Source organism: Syzygium oleosum, unplaced genomic scaffold (assembly GCF_021117445.2).
Source record: "Syzygium oleosum isolate NSW1041296 unplaced genomic scaffold, Sole_v2.1 Sole_v2.23, whole genome shotgun sequence".
Classification (NCBI taxonomy): domain Eukaryota; kingdom Viridiplantae; phylum Streptophyta; class Magnoliopsida; order Myrtales; family Myrtaceae; genus Syzygium; species Syzygium oleosum.
Window position 1 is genome coordinate 4,962,622 of NW_026607507.1, and position 14,071 is coordinate 4,976,692.

At 40.3% G+C, this 14,071-nt stretch overlaps 1 protein-coding gene across 1 annotated transcript; it reads right to left on the reverse strand.

Moving 5' to 3' along the window:
• Nucleotides 1-4,955: 4,955 nt before the first annotated feature.
• On the reverse strand, nucleotides 4,956-7,581 carry LOC115682395 (beta-bisabolene synthase-like). Its single transcript, XM_056321506.1, has 6 exons — nucleotides 7,320-7,581; nucleotides 6,863-7,238; nucleotides 6,555-6,770; nucleotides 6,111-6,249; nucleotides 5,750-5,998; nucleotides 4,956-5,582 (listed from the first exon to the last, which is right to left on the reverse strand). Exons 1-6 carry the CDS (start codon nucleotides 7,513-7,515, stop codon nucleotides 5,235-5,237), a joined length of 1,524 nt encoding a protein of 507 aa, XP_056177481.1. The 5' UTR covers nucleotides 7,516-7,581; the 3' UTR covers nucleotides 4,956-5,234.
• Nucleotides 7,582-14,071: the final 6,490 nt, after the last annotated feature.

Sequence of the window (14,071 nt, forward strand, 5' to 3'; positions counted from 1 at the left end):
TCGCTCGTTGAGCCGTACGTCTTCATTCTCATAATGGGTTCTCAGAAACAAGAAAGTCGTGATGCTTCAGTGATCGCTCGTTGAGCCGTACGTCTTCATTCTCATAATGGGTTCTCAGAAACAAGAAAGTCGTGATGCTTCAGTGATCGCCCGGAAATTTAAGGCATTTAGTGTGCTTTTCTGGAAGTCGTGAGTAGTGTTTTTTTTCCTAATGTTGTTGCCTCTTTTTCTTTTTTCTTTTTTCCGGTGAACTTAAATCGGGTCAAAAAGTTGTGGTTTGATGGCTGAAGAAGCCGGTGTCGTTGTGGGATGGGCACTGCCCATTGGGCAATCCATCCTTTTTCATGCGAATTGCAACCGAGAAGATAATAATGGGACTGGCCTTGTAAATGGAGATGTAGCTGAGGGTTTCGGATGAAATTTTTTTTTAAAATGAAAAATGGGGGAGTAGTCGTGAATGGTCGCGAAGAACAAAGTCTCGGTGCTTATGGGCCTCCACGATTAGCCTCCTTCAATTTGACGAGGTCCTACTAGTTATTGCGAGGCCCAGTAAAAAATATCAATTGGTCCAGTTCTGAGCTGATTCTGGGGAGAATAGAAATAGAGATCGAGTCGGTTCTCGATTCCAAAAAATTTCTGGATCGGGTTCGAGTAGGACCGTTTTTCATTTTTGTCAAAAATCGCATGCGCAATGCAAATACGATGTCCTAAGCTAGGAAAGATTTATGTTCTCGTGTCAAATTGGCAGTGGTGAAGCATTTTATATCACCAGATTTGGCAATATGGAAAAGTAATAAATAGAAATACCCTAGTTTCTTATCTTGGTCATATCACTTGTTCTCTAAGACATTTCTTATTCTTACAAGAGTGACCTAATCTCACCCTCTATAAATGTACTTTCTCTTCAAATTATAGAGGTTGGGCACAATAGAAAGAAGCTAGCAATCTATAGAGAGACACACACGAGAAAGAAGCTCTCCCTCACGCCTATCGCCGCGTCTGAAGCCGCGCGACACCGCTCTGTCGTCCCTCTTGCCGTGTGCGTTACCATCGACCGCAGGCCTCGTCGCCTCGCTGTACAACCTGACCTCCACCACGCGGCATCCTGCAGGACTTCTCGAAGCCCGTTGCTCCTCAAGCCGTCCCTCCCGCAGCGCCACCTGCACCGTCCACGGCAAGCACTAGATCCCACCAACGTCACTACTTGTGGTCCTCAGTCCAATTGCCATCGCCGTTCAGCTTTGCCGTCGCCTCGCATCGTTGTTTGCTCTTCTTTGCCGCAGTCCCTAACGCCACCACAGCAATTTCCAAGCAATCTTATTGAATTCCTGTAGGTTTTTCCATCGCTGTCCGACAGCTTGCCGTGCCAGCGAAGTCCTTTGCCGCGCCCAGAGCAGTTTCTCCATCGCTGCCGGCATCAATCCCTCGTTGGTCGTTCGCTAAGTTCGACGGTCCCACCGCACCATCGCTGCTTCCTCGTCGGTCAAGTTCGTCCTTACCATTACCGTCAAACCTCCTCGCCGCTGGTCGTCATTCAAGTCGAAAGCCCAATTAAGGTAGTTTCCTAATTTACATGCTTGATTGAATATTTAATTGCCTAAATTGATATTATTTGGCTATAACTGGATTTGATTTGATTTGTAAGGCGTTACCGAATAGACATTTTCCTTTTTAAGTCAGTTTCGTATATACGTTTGATAATTGGGATATGATCTTTAGGACTAAAGATCGAACCCTCAATTAAGTTTGTTTCCTTATTTGTGGTGATATTTAATATTGTACATCATGTAGAGTGTTAGATTTTTAGGAGCTCAATTGGGATATGATGTTTAGGACTAAAGATTGAACCCTCAATTGATATGATCTTTAGGAGCTCCAGATCTTGACCACCACCTTACATCCATGGCCGCGAGGCATTGAGCTCAAGATATGTGAGCTCCACACCCCGACCATGGCCGCAAGCTGAAGCTCGAGCTCGAGTGGCCATGGCGGCCATGAGCTTCAGATCCCGACCACCACTGAAAGTCATGGCCCGGGCCGGGGTTGAGGCTGAGGCCAAGGGCCACCCTCGTCGGCCATCGACGAGGCCTAGCGGTGGCCAACAGAGGGAAAAAGGGAAAAAGAAAGAAGACAAAGAAAAGAAAAAGAAAAGAAGAGAAAAGGGAAAAAAAGAAAAAAAGAAAAAAAGAAAAGAAGGAAAAGAGAAGAAAATAAAAAGGAAAAAGAATAATTTGAAAAATATTAAAATATTATTAAAAATTATTCACGTTAGCGCCGAACGTGACACGTAAGACGGCCGATATTCACGTCAGTGGTTTTCAACAAAAAATGGCCAGATGAATTCAATTGGCAAAATGTGAAAAGGTATAGGACTCAATTGACAAAATTGAAAAGTTTATGAGTAAATTTGTAAAAAGGCAATAAGTTTAGGACTTTTTGGAAAATTTTCTCTCTAAATAGATAATAAAATGCGAATGAAGCTTATTTTAATAATAAGGTCACATAATGCATGTGAATGCAACTCTAATAAAGAGAAATGTTAAGGATATCACAATGATAAAGTAAGGGATACGGACAGTACAAGTGGCATAACTTTTGTACGCATTCATTTGAGCGTCATAACTTTTTTTCAACTACTTGAATGCCGTAATTTTTAATTGATCACTTAAGTTGTTGACACCTAACGAGGGTCGCGACATGAGTCTCATAACTTTTTAAAAAGGTTCACCTAAGTACCGAAAATCCGACGTGACATCGCACTTGTGATGCACGTTTTTAAAAAATTATAGCACTCAAGTAATCGATTGAAAAATTATGACACTCAAGTGATAGAAAAGAAAAGTTATGACACTCAAATGAGCGCCGTACAATGTGAAATATAAAAATCTAATGTGAACATTTTTGCTAGGGACCAAATTTTGATGATATCGAGAAATTAAATTCTTAATGCGAAAAGAGATGTTTAGGGCAAAAAATTTAGGTGTCAACGTAGTCCAACGGATCCGAAATAGCCTCTCATTGCTCTGGACACTAGAGAATCTTTGCTACACCGTTTCACTGAAACCCTTCTCCGCTATCCGTTGATTCTCTCTTCTCAGCCCGCTCCCTCTTTGGATTCTTCTTTCTTTCCCTTCTTCAGCTCCCCCCCCACGTCGAGTGTCCCCGAACCTCCCTTCTCTTCAAGCCTCCTCCCAGTGTCGGTTTGCCACCGCTCCTCTCCTTGGGACCAGCCGAGATCCATTTTCGGCTAAGGCCACCTTTGAACTTGTACTTGTAGCCAGCACGCCCCCTCTATTGGCCGTAGCCCTGCTCTGCCGCCTGTCTCTTGTGCGAGCGAGCAGCCACTCGTCCTCGCTTTAGCCAATGCTAGGAAAGAAGAGAGAGAGGGGAAAGGAAGAAAGAGGGGCCGGGCTTATGAAGGAAAATGAGCTGGGCTTAAATAGAATAAAAGAAACGGGCCAAGGAAAGAAAAGAAGGGAGAGGGCTAGAGCCCAAACCAGGCGAGCCGGGTCGAATTGTCTCAATTTTTTTTGTTATTCTATGCTTTTGTCTATATTTTTCGTTTTCAATTTTTTTGACGACTTACCTAGCCAATAAAATTAGGTGTCAACACTCAATAAATGGATATACTTAGGTTAAAAAAGTAAACATATTCAAGTTCATAAGGTAATTATACTCAGACTCGGAATGTAAATATACTCAGGTTTATAAAATAAATATACTCAGATTCAGAAAGTAAAATCTACTCGGGTTTAAAAGTAAGCATATTCAGATTCAGAAAGTAAACTCTGCTCGGATTCAGAAGTAAATATATTCAGATTCAGAAAATAAAATCTACTTTGGATCAGAAGTAAGTATTTTCAGATTTAGAAAGTAAAATCTACTAGGGTTCAAAAGTAAGTATCAGATTCAGAAAGTAAAATCTACTCGGATTCAGAAGTAAGTATATTCAGATTCAGAAAATTATATCTACTCGGATTTAAAAGTAATTATATTAGAGTTCAGAGAGTAAAATCTATTCAGTTTCAGAAGTAAATCTACTTATGTTCAGATTCATCATTTTCACTTACCAAATATGCCACACTTTAAGAAAGCCAATCACACACCTTTTAAATATGTACAAAACCATCAAAACGAATCCAACAATCACCATGTTCATAGTATTATAGCACATCAAAATGACATATCTCAACCAACCAAGCTTAAAAGTGTTAAGTAGATTGAACTAACTTAACATCTAGAGTCTTCATTTGTCTCTTGAATAAAATCTTGAACAATCGGATGCTTCCAACTCGTGGAAGATAAGATCAAAGGAGAATTTGCTTTTGAAAATGGAAAAATAGAGTGATATGGCTAGGTACCATTTGAGTTTGATGTTACCAAGATTAAAACGATGATCATGGGTAATTATTAGATAGAGGGTTGCATGTAAATCACATGTGGCAATGTCTCACTTAGTTGATGGCCAAATGGGAGAAGAATTTGATGACTAATGCCTTATGGTGATGACACTTAGTCTTTAGGTGTCAAGTTAGTATGAGTCTCACCTTGGAAGAGACACAGGGCTTTGCATGTATCCTTAGAAGGGCATATGAGCATTATGCATCAAGATTAAAAGAGTCTTGACATGCAAAGATAACACAAGTGGCTCTCAAGCCTCTCATGCTATTTAAGAAAAACAAGTGGCTTACTAGGGTGGCTTACTGAAAATGATGACTCAAGGATACGTGTTAAAATTAGTGGTAAAGTTTGAGTACGAAAGAGGCATATGGCCAAGCACTTACTCTCAAATGTCACATGATGTGTTTGTGTCCTAATCCAAGATATTTGTGAATAATTATAATAAAACAGTATTCTTCTTTTTTGGGGCCATTAATGTAACTAAGCAACTATTAGTACTAATTAACTAAAGTTTAAATAAATAATACCACCCATCAACAACTAAAACAACGATAAATTGATTAACACCGCTCTACTATTAACATATACATCAACATTTATATATTTTAATTTTCAATACGTCGAACTCAGAACGATTACGTTCACGAAAAATCATCCTCCGCGCTTCACAAAATTTACAATCCGACTATGATTTAAAATGTCCACCCGAATTCTAAGATAAATAATACTTAACTTTATAATTTAGGTATCATTATCGGATACGGAAATTTTTTACATAAACATGATTATGAAAATTCTGGATGTCACACACAGAGCCACCAGAAAAGCTAAGACTAGAGACTCTCTCCAAAAGCAAGACCTTGGTATATAATGCATACGTAATCGATCGGAACAGGGTCGAATAAAGCCGACAAAATCTGGTCCTTGATTTCGTGACTGGGATGGCCATATCCGTCTTCATAATGATAAAAGAATTGAGAAGCTCGTGCTAAGTTCGAACAAGCACTGAGAAAAGGCCCGAACCCGGGAAACGTGTAGTCCTCAAACACTTCTTTGTTCATCCTCTTCCAGGTCTCACGCACCAGATGCCTGATATGTTCCCGCGCGGCCTCTTCCAAAGCGCCGGTTTCGTTCATGTAGCATTCTAGGGCCTTGTAGTTGTCTCCTCGTGCCAGTTCATGCTAAGCATGGACGAAAAAGACGGGTCACAAACGTAAGTCCCCAGATTCATCTCACATTTGTATCAAAGAAACAAAAAAAGAATGGAACATCACAGTGAATATTCCGATAGTGTACAGTTTTCCTAAGAGACGATTAACAAGGAAGGACAAGTATCAAAGTAAGTTACCGATGATGTACCGAGATCATTGTTGAATCGAAAGATCTTGGCGGAAGAATGCATGACACCTGGGATTTTCGACACGTAATCAAGTCCCTCTTCTGTCACTTTGTCTGTGGTTAGGAAGTAGCTATCCAACAGCACAATCAGCCCTCCGATTGAATCCACCGCAACGTCCATGTACTCCTTCAGTGTCGGTTTAATGCCCTTGTTGTACCAATGGACCTCCTTCATGTACGCCTTGCATTCATCCGCCCACTATAGGATTGAAATTCGAAAACTGTGTCAATGAACAAGTAGAGGGACGTTCTTTCTCCTACTTTTTCGGGCTATAAATTATTAGGTGAAAGATTTAGCAAGTCGAGATTACCACTTTCCGCATGTAAGGGATGGGGTTGATTCCTCGCTCTCTCATCATCCAATACCCAACTTCGTTGGTCGTGTTGTACAAGACCATAAAACTATCTCTTATTGTTGGAGGAAGCTTATCGATGTCTGTGATGTCCCACCTAGACAAGTTATCACCGTTTCAACGATATTATAAATTTTACCAATACTCAAATATGCTTTTTAGTAATAACAATGAAAATTAGTGCATACCTTTACTTTATCAGCCCAAACCAATCAATTACATAGAAGAAAAACAAGCTGATATAAAAGATGATATGTCCAAAACACAATGAAGAATTTATTTCATAATATATAATTTTTAGGATCTGTTCTATCCATCACGTTCATAGACTAATAAATTGTCATTTTTCTCAGCAATAATAATTGCAAGGGAAAATGATGATGGTAGAGATACTATGCAAACCTGACAATGAAATCTGTCAAGAGCTCAAGCTCTTCCGGCGTCCCATATATATCATAAACGTCATCGATAAGTGTCACCATACAACCCATCTTCACATTCAATTCTCTGCAAGCTGTATATTGAGGGTCGAAAACTAATATACAGCTCCAAAAATAGTTTTCCACTAGCCTGTCCCTAAAGAAGGTCATCTTGTTGGCCCCAAGTTCAACCCACCACCTGAAAAATTTGTCATATGATGACTAAGTCAATCAAAATGCGCTCCTTCGTTGCCAGATTGCATTTATGAAATATAGAGTGTTTGTGTATACCTTGCCAGATTGCTAACTTCCTTCCTGTGGATAGACTGCACTAAGTTGAAGTTTAATTTAGCCAATCGTAGCAAAGAGGGGATCATGTCTTGCTGTTTCTCGTACATGTCGATGAACCACCGAGCCTCCAACCTGTTTGGCCTCCAGTGGATCGGCATATCTAATGCATGATTCACGTGGCTCGCTAAAGTAGTGGGAACTTCGTCGAGGTTTAGATCCTTCATATGCTTAGAAGCAAAGTTCCAAGCTTCATCAAGTATGGTTTCACCTTCCAATCCATGGAAAGAAACTTCATAAAGACCAAGAAGCCCCTTCACATCCCTTTTGAGCGATTCGTTGAACGTGCCTGTCTCGTTCATAAACCTTTGAAGCACATCTATATGTCCAAAAAAAGGAATGGTAAGGTAAATTTTGATGCATCAACATGATTTAAAGAGGTTAACTAGTTGGTGACTACCTTGCTGTACGTTGTATCCATGTTGTCTGAGTAGCCGGAATCGAAGGGAAGCGGGATAGAGATCATCTGAAAGCTGAGCATCTTCGATGTTGTTATGGATGGAACCAAGAGCGTTCTTGATCTCTGTCTCGAAATGATATCCTAGTCCCAGTCTTTGAACCCCGTCAACGAGCTCGAGTTTTGCCACCTGATTCATCTCCCGGTCGAATAGACCTTTGACTTCTTCCTTCAACCTTCGGACTTGCTCCGTATATATATCCTCCTAGGCACATGAAAAGCTCAGCAAAATGAGATCTTAATCAAAGTCAATACACAAGCAGACTTCAATATTGCCTCCCGTATGGAAACAGTTCGATTCTCACTTTATTTGCAAAAACATTTGAGTAGGCACGGTTGAGCTCGTGTCTATATATTGAGAATATGCTATTTCGACCAGGTTTATTAATAGGTTTATTAATGTCTCCAATAGAATGTTGATGGGGTTGGTCGTGTATTTGATAGAGTGGCAGTGGATGAATGTGTAAATTGATGTTTCATATCTCGAACGTCGTATATAAATTATATACAGAAGTACATAAGAAGTAAACATCCATATATCTAATTCCAAGGACGAATTTTCTTTTGGTTGTGTCTTTTTTGTATTGGTGGACTCATCCCATTAAAGTACATAAAAATAGGGAAAAATTGTACATTTGGTTGCTTTACTCAGGTTATTTTTGTAGTCAACGCGGTCATTGAACTTAAAATTTGCACAATCAAGCTCTTGAACTTAGAGAATTTCTGTTCGACCAAAAAAAATAAACTTCGAGAATTTCTATCCTTCTGTGCTGAAAAAAAGAAGAAAATCATTACCGTGTAATCAACACCGAGTGATTGCACAAAATCATAGTCCCAAACGCTCGGTGTCCAATTCGCCGAACGTCTCGCAATCTCTTGATCTTCAATCTTCAAACCGCATGTCGCGAATCGAGGGCCGGAGGACGCAGCGGAGGAGGAAGAGGAGGAGGGTTGGCTATGGTGAATTGAGGAGGGAAGGAAGCTTGCGACCAAAGAAGGAAGAGCCATTGCGAAATCTGTTGCCAGACTCGGGAAAATTTCATTTTGGTATCCAAAGTGGGGCCTTTTTCTCAATTTGGTACCCAAAGTGGACATAGTCCCAAATTGGTACCCAAAGTGCCCATTCAGTCTCAATTTGGTACCCAAAGTGCCCATTCAGTCTCAATTTGGTACCCAAAGTGGACATAGTCCCAAATTGGTACCCAAAGTGCCTATTTAGTCTCAATTTGGTACCCAAAGTGCCCATTCAGTCTCAATTTGGTACCTGAGTTCGCCGGCCGGTCAAATGCTCACGGCCGGCAAGAAACTCTTATTCAGACTGCTTCAGGAACAAGTATTTTACTTTTTATTTTTTTGCCCTTTTTCTGTTTTTTTCTTTTCCTTTTCCTTTTCTTTTTTTTTTCCTTCTTCCCTCCGCCGGCCACAGCCATGGCCGGCGGAGGTCGCCGGCGTCGGCCCTCGCCGGCGTCGGGCGAGGGCCACCCTCGCTTGGGTCGGCCCTCGCCCGACGCAGGCGAGGGCGACCCTCGCCAGCCCAGGCGAAGGCCGCCCTTGCCGACGCCGGCGAGGGTGACCCTCGCCAGATCCGGCGAGGGCAACCTCGCCCTCGCCGGATCCGGGTAGGGTCGGCCTCGCCCGCCCAGCGAGGGTGGCCCTCGCTCGACGCAGCGAGGGCCGACCCTACCCCGATCCGGCGAGGGCGAGGTTGCCCTCGCCGGATCTGGGCGAGGCCGACCCAAGCAAGGGCCGCCTCGCCGACGCCGGCGAGTGGCGACCCTCGCTAGCCCAGGGCGAGGGCCGCCCTCGCCCGGACGCCGGCGACCTCCGCCGGCCATGGTCGTGGGCCGGCGGAGGGAAGAAGGAAAAAAAAAGAAAAGGAAAAGGAAAAAAAAAAAAAAAAAAGGAAAAAAAATAAAAAAGTAAAATAATGTTCCGTGAGCCGAACAAAGAATTTCTAGCCGGCCGGTGAGCATTTGACCGGCCGGCGAACTCAGGTACCAAATTGAGACTGAATGGGCACTTTGGGTACCAAATTGAGACTAAATGGGCACTTTGGGTACCAATTTGGGACTATGTCCACTTTGGGTACCAAATTGAGACTGAATGGGCACTTTGGGTACCAAATTGAGACTGAATGGGCATTTTGGGTACCAATTTGGGACTATGTCCACTTTGGGTACCAAATTGAGAAAAAGGCCCCACTTTGAGTATCAAAATGAAATTTTCCCGCCAGACTCTGAGTGTGCTAACCATCCATTATATAGGTGTGCTGCGATGCATCCATAATGAAAAAAGTTTGTAGCTGCTTTGGGAGCAAATTTTTCTACTTACTCGAGCCATCCTCTAAGCATTGCACTTTATTGTTTCTACATGCACAGAGTCATACTGACCCTGTTAGTACGACCCCCTCATGCACGTGTGTTTCTTGGGAACCACGTTTTATTTATTGCACGTTTAAACATGACTTTGTGGGATAACAATCCTGTGGCCACGAAAAAATGTTTCAAAAGAGAAATCTATGAACCACCAGTTTGCTTGGAAGCCTGTAATTACGATAGGGTGTATAACAACGTTGTCCATAGATCTATCTCCAGAAGGAGTACTTTTTAAGTGACTACCGATTTGAAAAACTTAACAATTTCAAATTTTGGGAGAGCTACATAGGGGAGGAGAGAAATGTGTTGATTATATATCAATGTCATGCTTGAAGAGCGGTACAAAGGTGCTTATGTTGGAAAGTACCTTGTTCCACATAAATTAAATGGGAGTGTGTTGGCGAATATATAATTGTGAAAGTCTTCTTTTCTTACAAATAAAGACAATAGCTAAATGAACTAGACCCTACTATACCCGCATGCGGCCATGCGAATAGTTGCGCGATTTTGGTGAGTGTAGAACAAATTTGGCACTAATCAACGATTATTATTTTTTATTTATTAAAATTCGGATTTATAATTATAAAATAACATTTGTGACCTATTGAAACAGAGTAAATGTTAGCAATAGAGTTACAATTATTTTGTTTATTATTTAATTCCGAATTTATTATTTCTATCGAACAATTATTAGGTGCTCTTACAACCTTTAAAAGGTTGTATCCGTTCAAACATATTTTTCGCTATTAATTACTCAACATTTTTGCTTAATAGAACAACTTCCATTTTTGTTTCTTTCAAAAGATATATGACAACTGTTTTCTATTGTTTCCCTTTGAGAGTTCATGGAAAAATACCAGAATTACTATTGGGTATTCTAGCTTGAGACTTGTGTCATGGAGGAATTTGCTAGTAACCGTTAGCAACGTTTTGGGGAAAATAATTCCTTAAAGAGTGTGTTATGACAAAAAAAAGTCTGCTTTCGTTCATCTTCTTGATTACTTGATTTTTCCCCAACAACGTCAAGATGTCATTAATAGATGAAACTCTACATATCTAATGCTTGAAAGTATGGTTGTCTTTCAACGTGCATTTTCCCAATTAACATATCTACTCAGGCAATAGTCTTCCAAGCACTAGGAGAAATAATAGGAGATTTTGTAGTAGCTTGATTTGTGAAACTATTTAGAAATTTCTTATATGCTGATTTTATTTCATGTTTATTTGTTTTTTTTATTTCATTAGTTCTTTTTCAATATACTATTATTTTTTGTATTTAAGGGAAAAATTGCTAAAAATTGGAGCCCGAGTTGGGTTGAGTACGGGTCAGGTCAAGTTGGGTCGAATATAGATTGCTAAGATTGTATTACATAAAAATAGATCGACATGGATTAATTAGATCAATTTGGATTGCTTCCATTTTTGACCTAACCAAAACCGACCGGACTCCCTCTCTTTGACCGGTGTATTCAGAACTACTAAAAAATCTCTAAGAAAAAGATTTGCAACCTCTAGGTCGGGTGAAAATTGGACTTTGACTATTAGCTTTGACACACTCGCTCACCAAACATTAGAAATTGATCTAGACCACTCCCTTTATCTTTTCTCGAAGATACGCTTTGAGAGGAAGCAAAAGAGAATGATGCATGTTAAATCGAAATTATCCGGTTAATTTAAGTCGTAGGCAGACAAAGAGGGGTGCTTGGATATCTCTATTTTCTTGGCATTGAATGAATTGTGAGGGAAGCAATCAAAAACCTGCCAGCGCTTGCTGTGAAAATGAGAAAGAAGAAAGGAAGTGTTGACACAAAAAAAAAAAAAGGGACCAACTCTAGATTGGTATCAACGAGTGGCATGCTCAGTCGATAATTAAAAGCAGAAGTCATCAATAAAAAAAAACAAACGGAGACCGATTAGGCTCAACGTTAGTGAAGGAAATCGATAACATCATTTATAAAGTCATCACAATATGTAGTGCAAAAATTATCAACGAGAGGCTTCACCAGTCAACAACTTAAAGGAAATTGATTGACAAAATCATCGACCACAGACAATCTCAGATTTTTGGCTAAGTGTTGAGGAAATGATATTAATGAATAAACTAGAGGTTTGCTAATACAACAGTTGAATATGAAGAAAGGTGATTGACTCAAACACATGATTGCCATATGATTATGCATACAATCTAGGGATTTGCATGTTTTTGTGTATAATCATGTCTAGAATCTCAGAGAATGTAAATGTAGATCGTGCTAGGAAGTTTGTATAGATTCAAAATCCAAGAACTGCTTGTAAATAACTGCTACAGTGTATTATAAGAGCTCATGTAGTAATCTAACTGCACATAATCAATCAATCTTTGTTTTTTTTTGGTCAGCACCCATAATCAATCAATTTGAACATCTGTTTTTGCTTTTATTTTCGTCTTTAACTATCCTGCAAATTTACCTTCGCAATACCTTTAACTTTCCGGTACCTTTTTTTTTCTTGCAACTTCTGAAGTTCAGTACTCGCAATTTAAATACCTTTAGTTCCATTTACATTCCTTTCCAAAATAAACAAATGACCATTTTTTAATCTTTGTCAATTCAATTCGAATCATCCTTATCTTTTGAGATTTTTCACTTTTTGGTGAAACATCTTTGGGGCATACCTAATGGGACCTTTTGTTGATTTGAGAAAATGCAACGGCGAGAGCCAGAAATTAATAAGTGACTGACAATGCTGCTGACAACAATAGCCAACTACCACAGGCTAGTAATGAGATGGCTACGCATTCTGAACTTTCAGCTGCTGTAAGATCAGTAAAAGATAATCATCTCGAAGATGTTGATCTTCCAAAGCATCTCACTAAACAGCAGTGGAAAGAAGATGCGCTAAATCCTAATATGATGTCAACTATATGGGCAGAATGACATTAAAAGTGCTGAAAGTTGCGTACGGCGCTCACTTTAGTGCCAAAAACTTTTCGTCGGATTATTTGAGTATCAAATCGGAGAAAAAACGATCACTTAACTGGCATTGACGATAAATTCCTGACAAAAGTCCTACATGGCTTTTTTAATTAATTGATTATTCACTTGTTGCTTTTTTGTATTAATTCCCACCCAACAGCATGGATTTTTATCTTCATTTATCCTACGTGGCTTTTTCTCTTCCTTTTTTTTTTTCTCAATCCTTCTTGCAAGCGTTCAAAGCCATCACTCACCAGCATCTCTTGGTCTCGGTCTCACTCGCCTTTCTCTGTGAAGTAATCAAGGATTGAACCTGAACAAGACAGACACGAAAGCAACTTTAAGGATTATATTCAACAAGTAAAACAATAGCGGCCGCGGCTTGAGCTCTTTAGCGATGGCATTGGAAAACAGGGGCAAATAGAGGTCAGCTCACGCGTGGCTATGGATTTAATGGAAAGCGGCAGCAGTGGCTGTCTTCTGGCTACTTGAGAATCAGGTGAGTCTACATAGGACCCGTGCAATGTAACAAATCACACCCATTGAAAGCAAGTGATGTAAGAATAATTGTGACCCACGTGATGTTATTAATTAATGGTTTAATAAATTAAGTGCCAAAACATCTTGGTTATGAAAAAGATCAAAAGATGCATTTTTATTAAGAAGTTCCAGTTCCTCCGAAGAGGTGCGACTTTTATGAAATGGAACATGCTTTTATGGAAGACACCTATTGATAACCCATATAAATAGAGTCTGGTCCTCTCTCCATCCAAGAAGAACGAACGGTTGTATTCTATCCCCCATCAGATAAAATACGTTAGAGAGAAAAGTGGATTAAGAGAGAGATATCAAATTTCTACGTTTCTTCTATTTCTGCGACAATTATCTTCAAGGGCAACGCTATGGATAAATGTATGTCTTCATTCCTCTTATTGTGAAAATAATTAAGATATAATATCCTGGATTTCAGAATTTTTTCGCATAAAAGAATTACGTTATCTCTAACAGTTGGTATCAGAGCCATAGTTTAGGATCTTATGATTTTTCCAATTATTAAAAATATGTATGGTTTATGGATAAAGTTCGCCGAAGCTTGGACCTGCGTGGTTGTGCTAGCGTGGTCTCCAAAACCCACAGATTAATTTGGTCAAAGATGGGCTGTCGGAGGAGACCCGGGCGGAAGAAGGTTGGGCGGAAGCGGAAAATGGCCAATCACCCAATAAAGGCATTAGGCAGGTAAGACCCACGCGCCACGTGTGAGGAGAGACGGGGGCGTGGAATCCACGCGCTCGCTCAGTAGTTGAGGCGCGTGCTGCCCCTTTGTGCTAAAGTAAGGTTATGCCCCTTTTGTGTAAATTTACGTTTC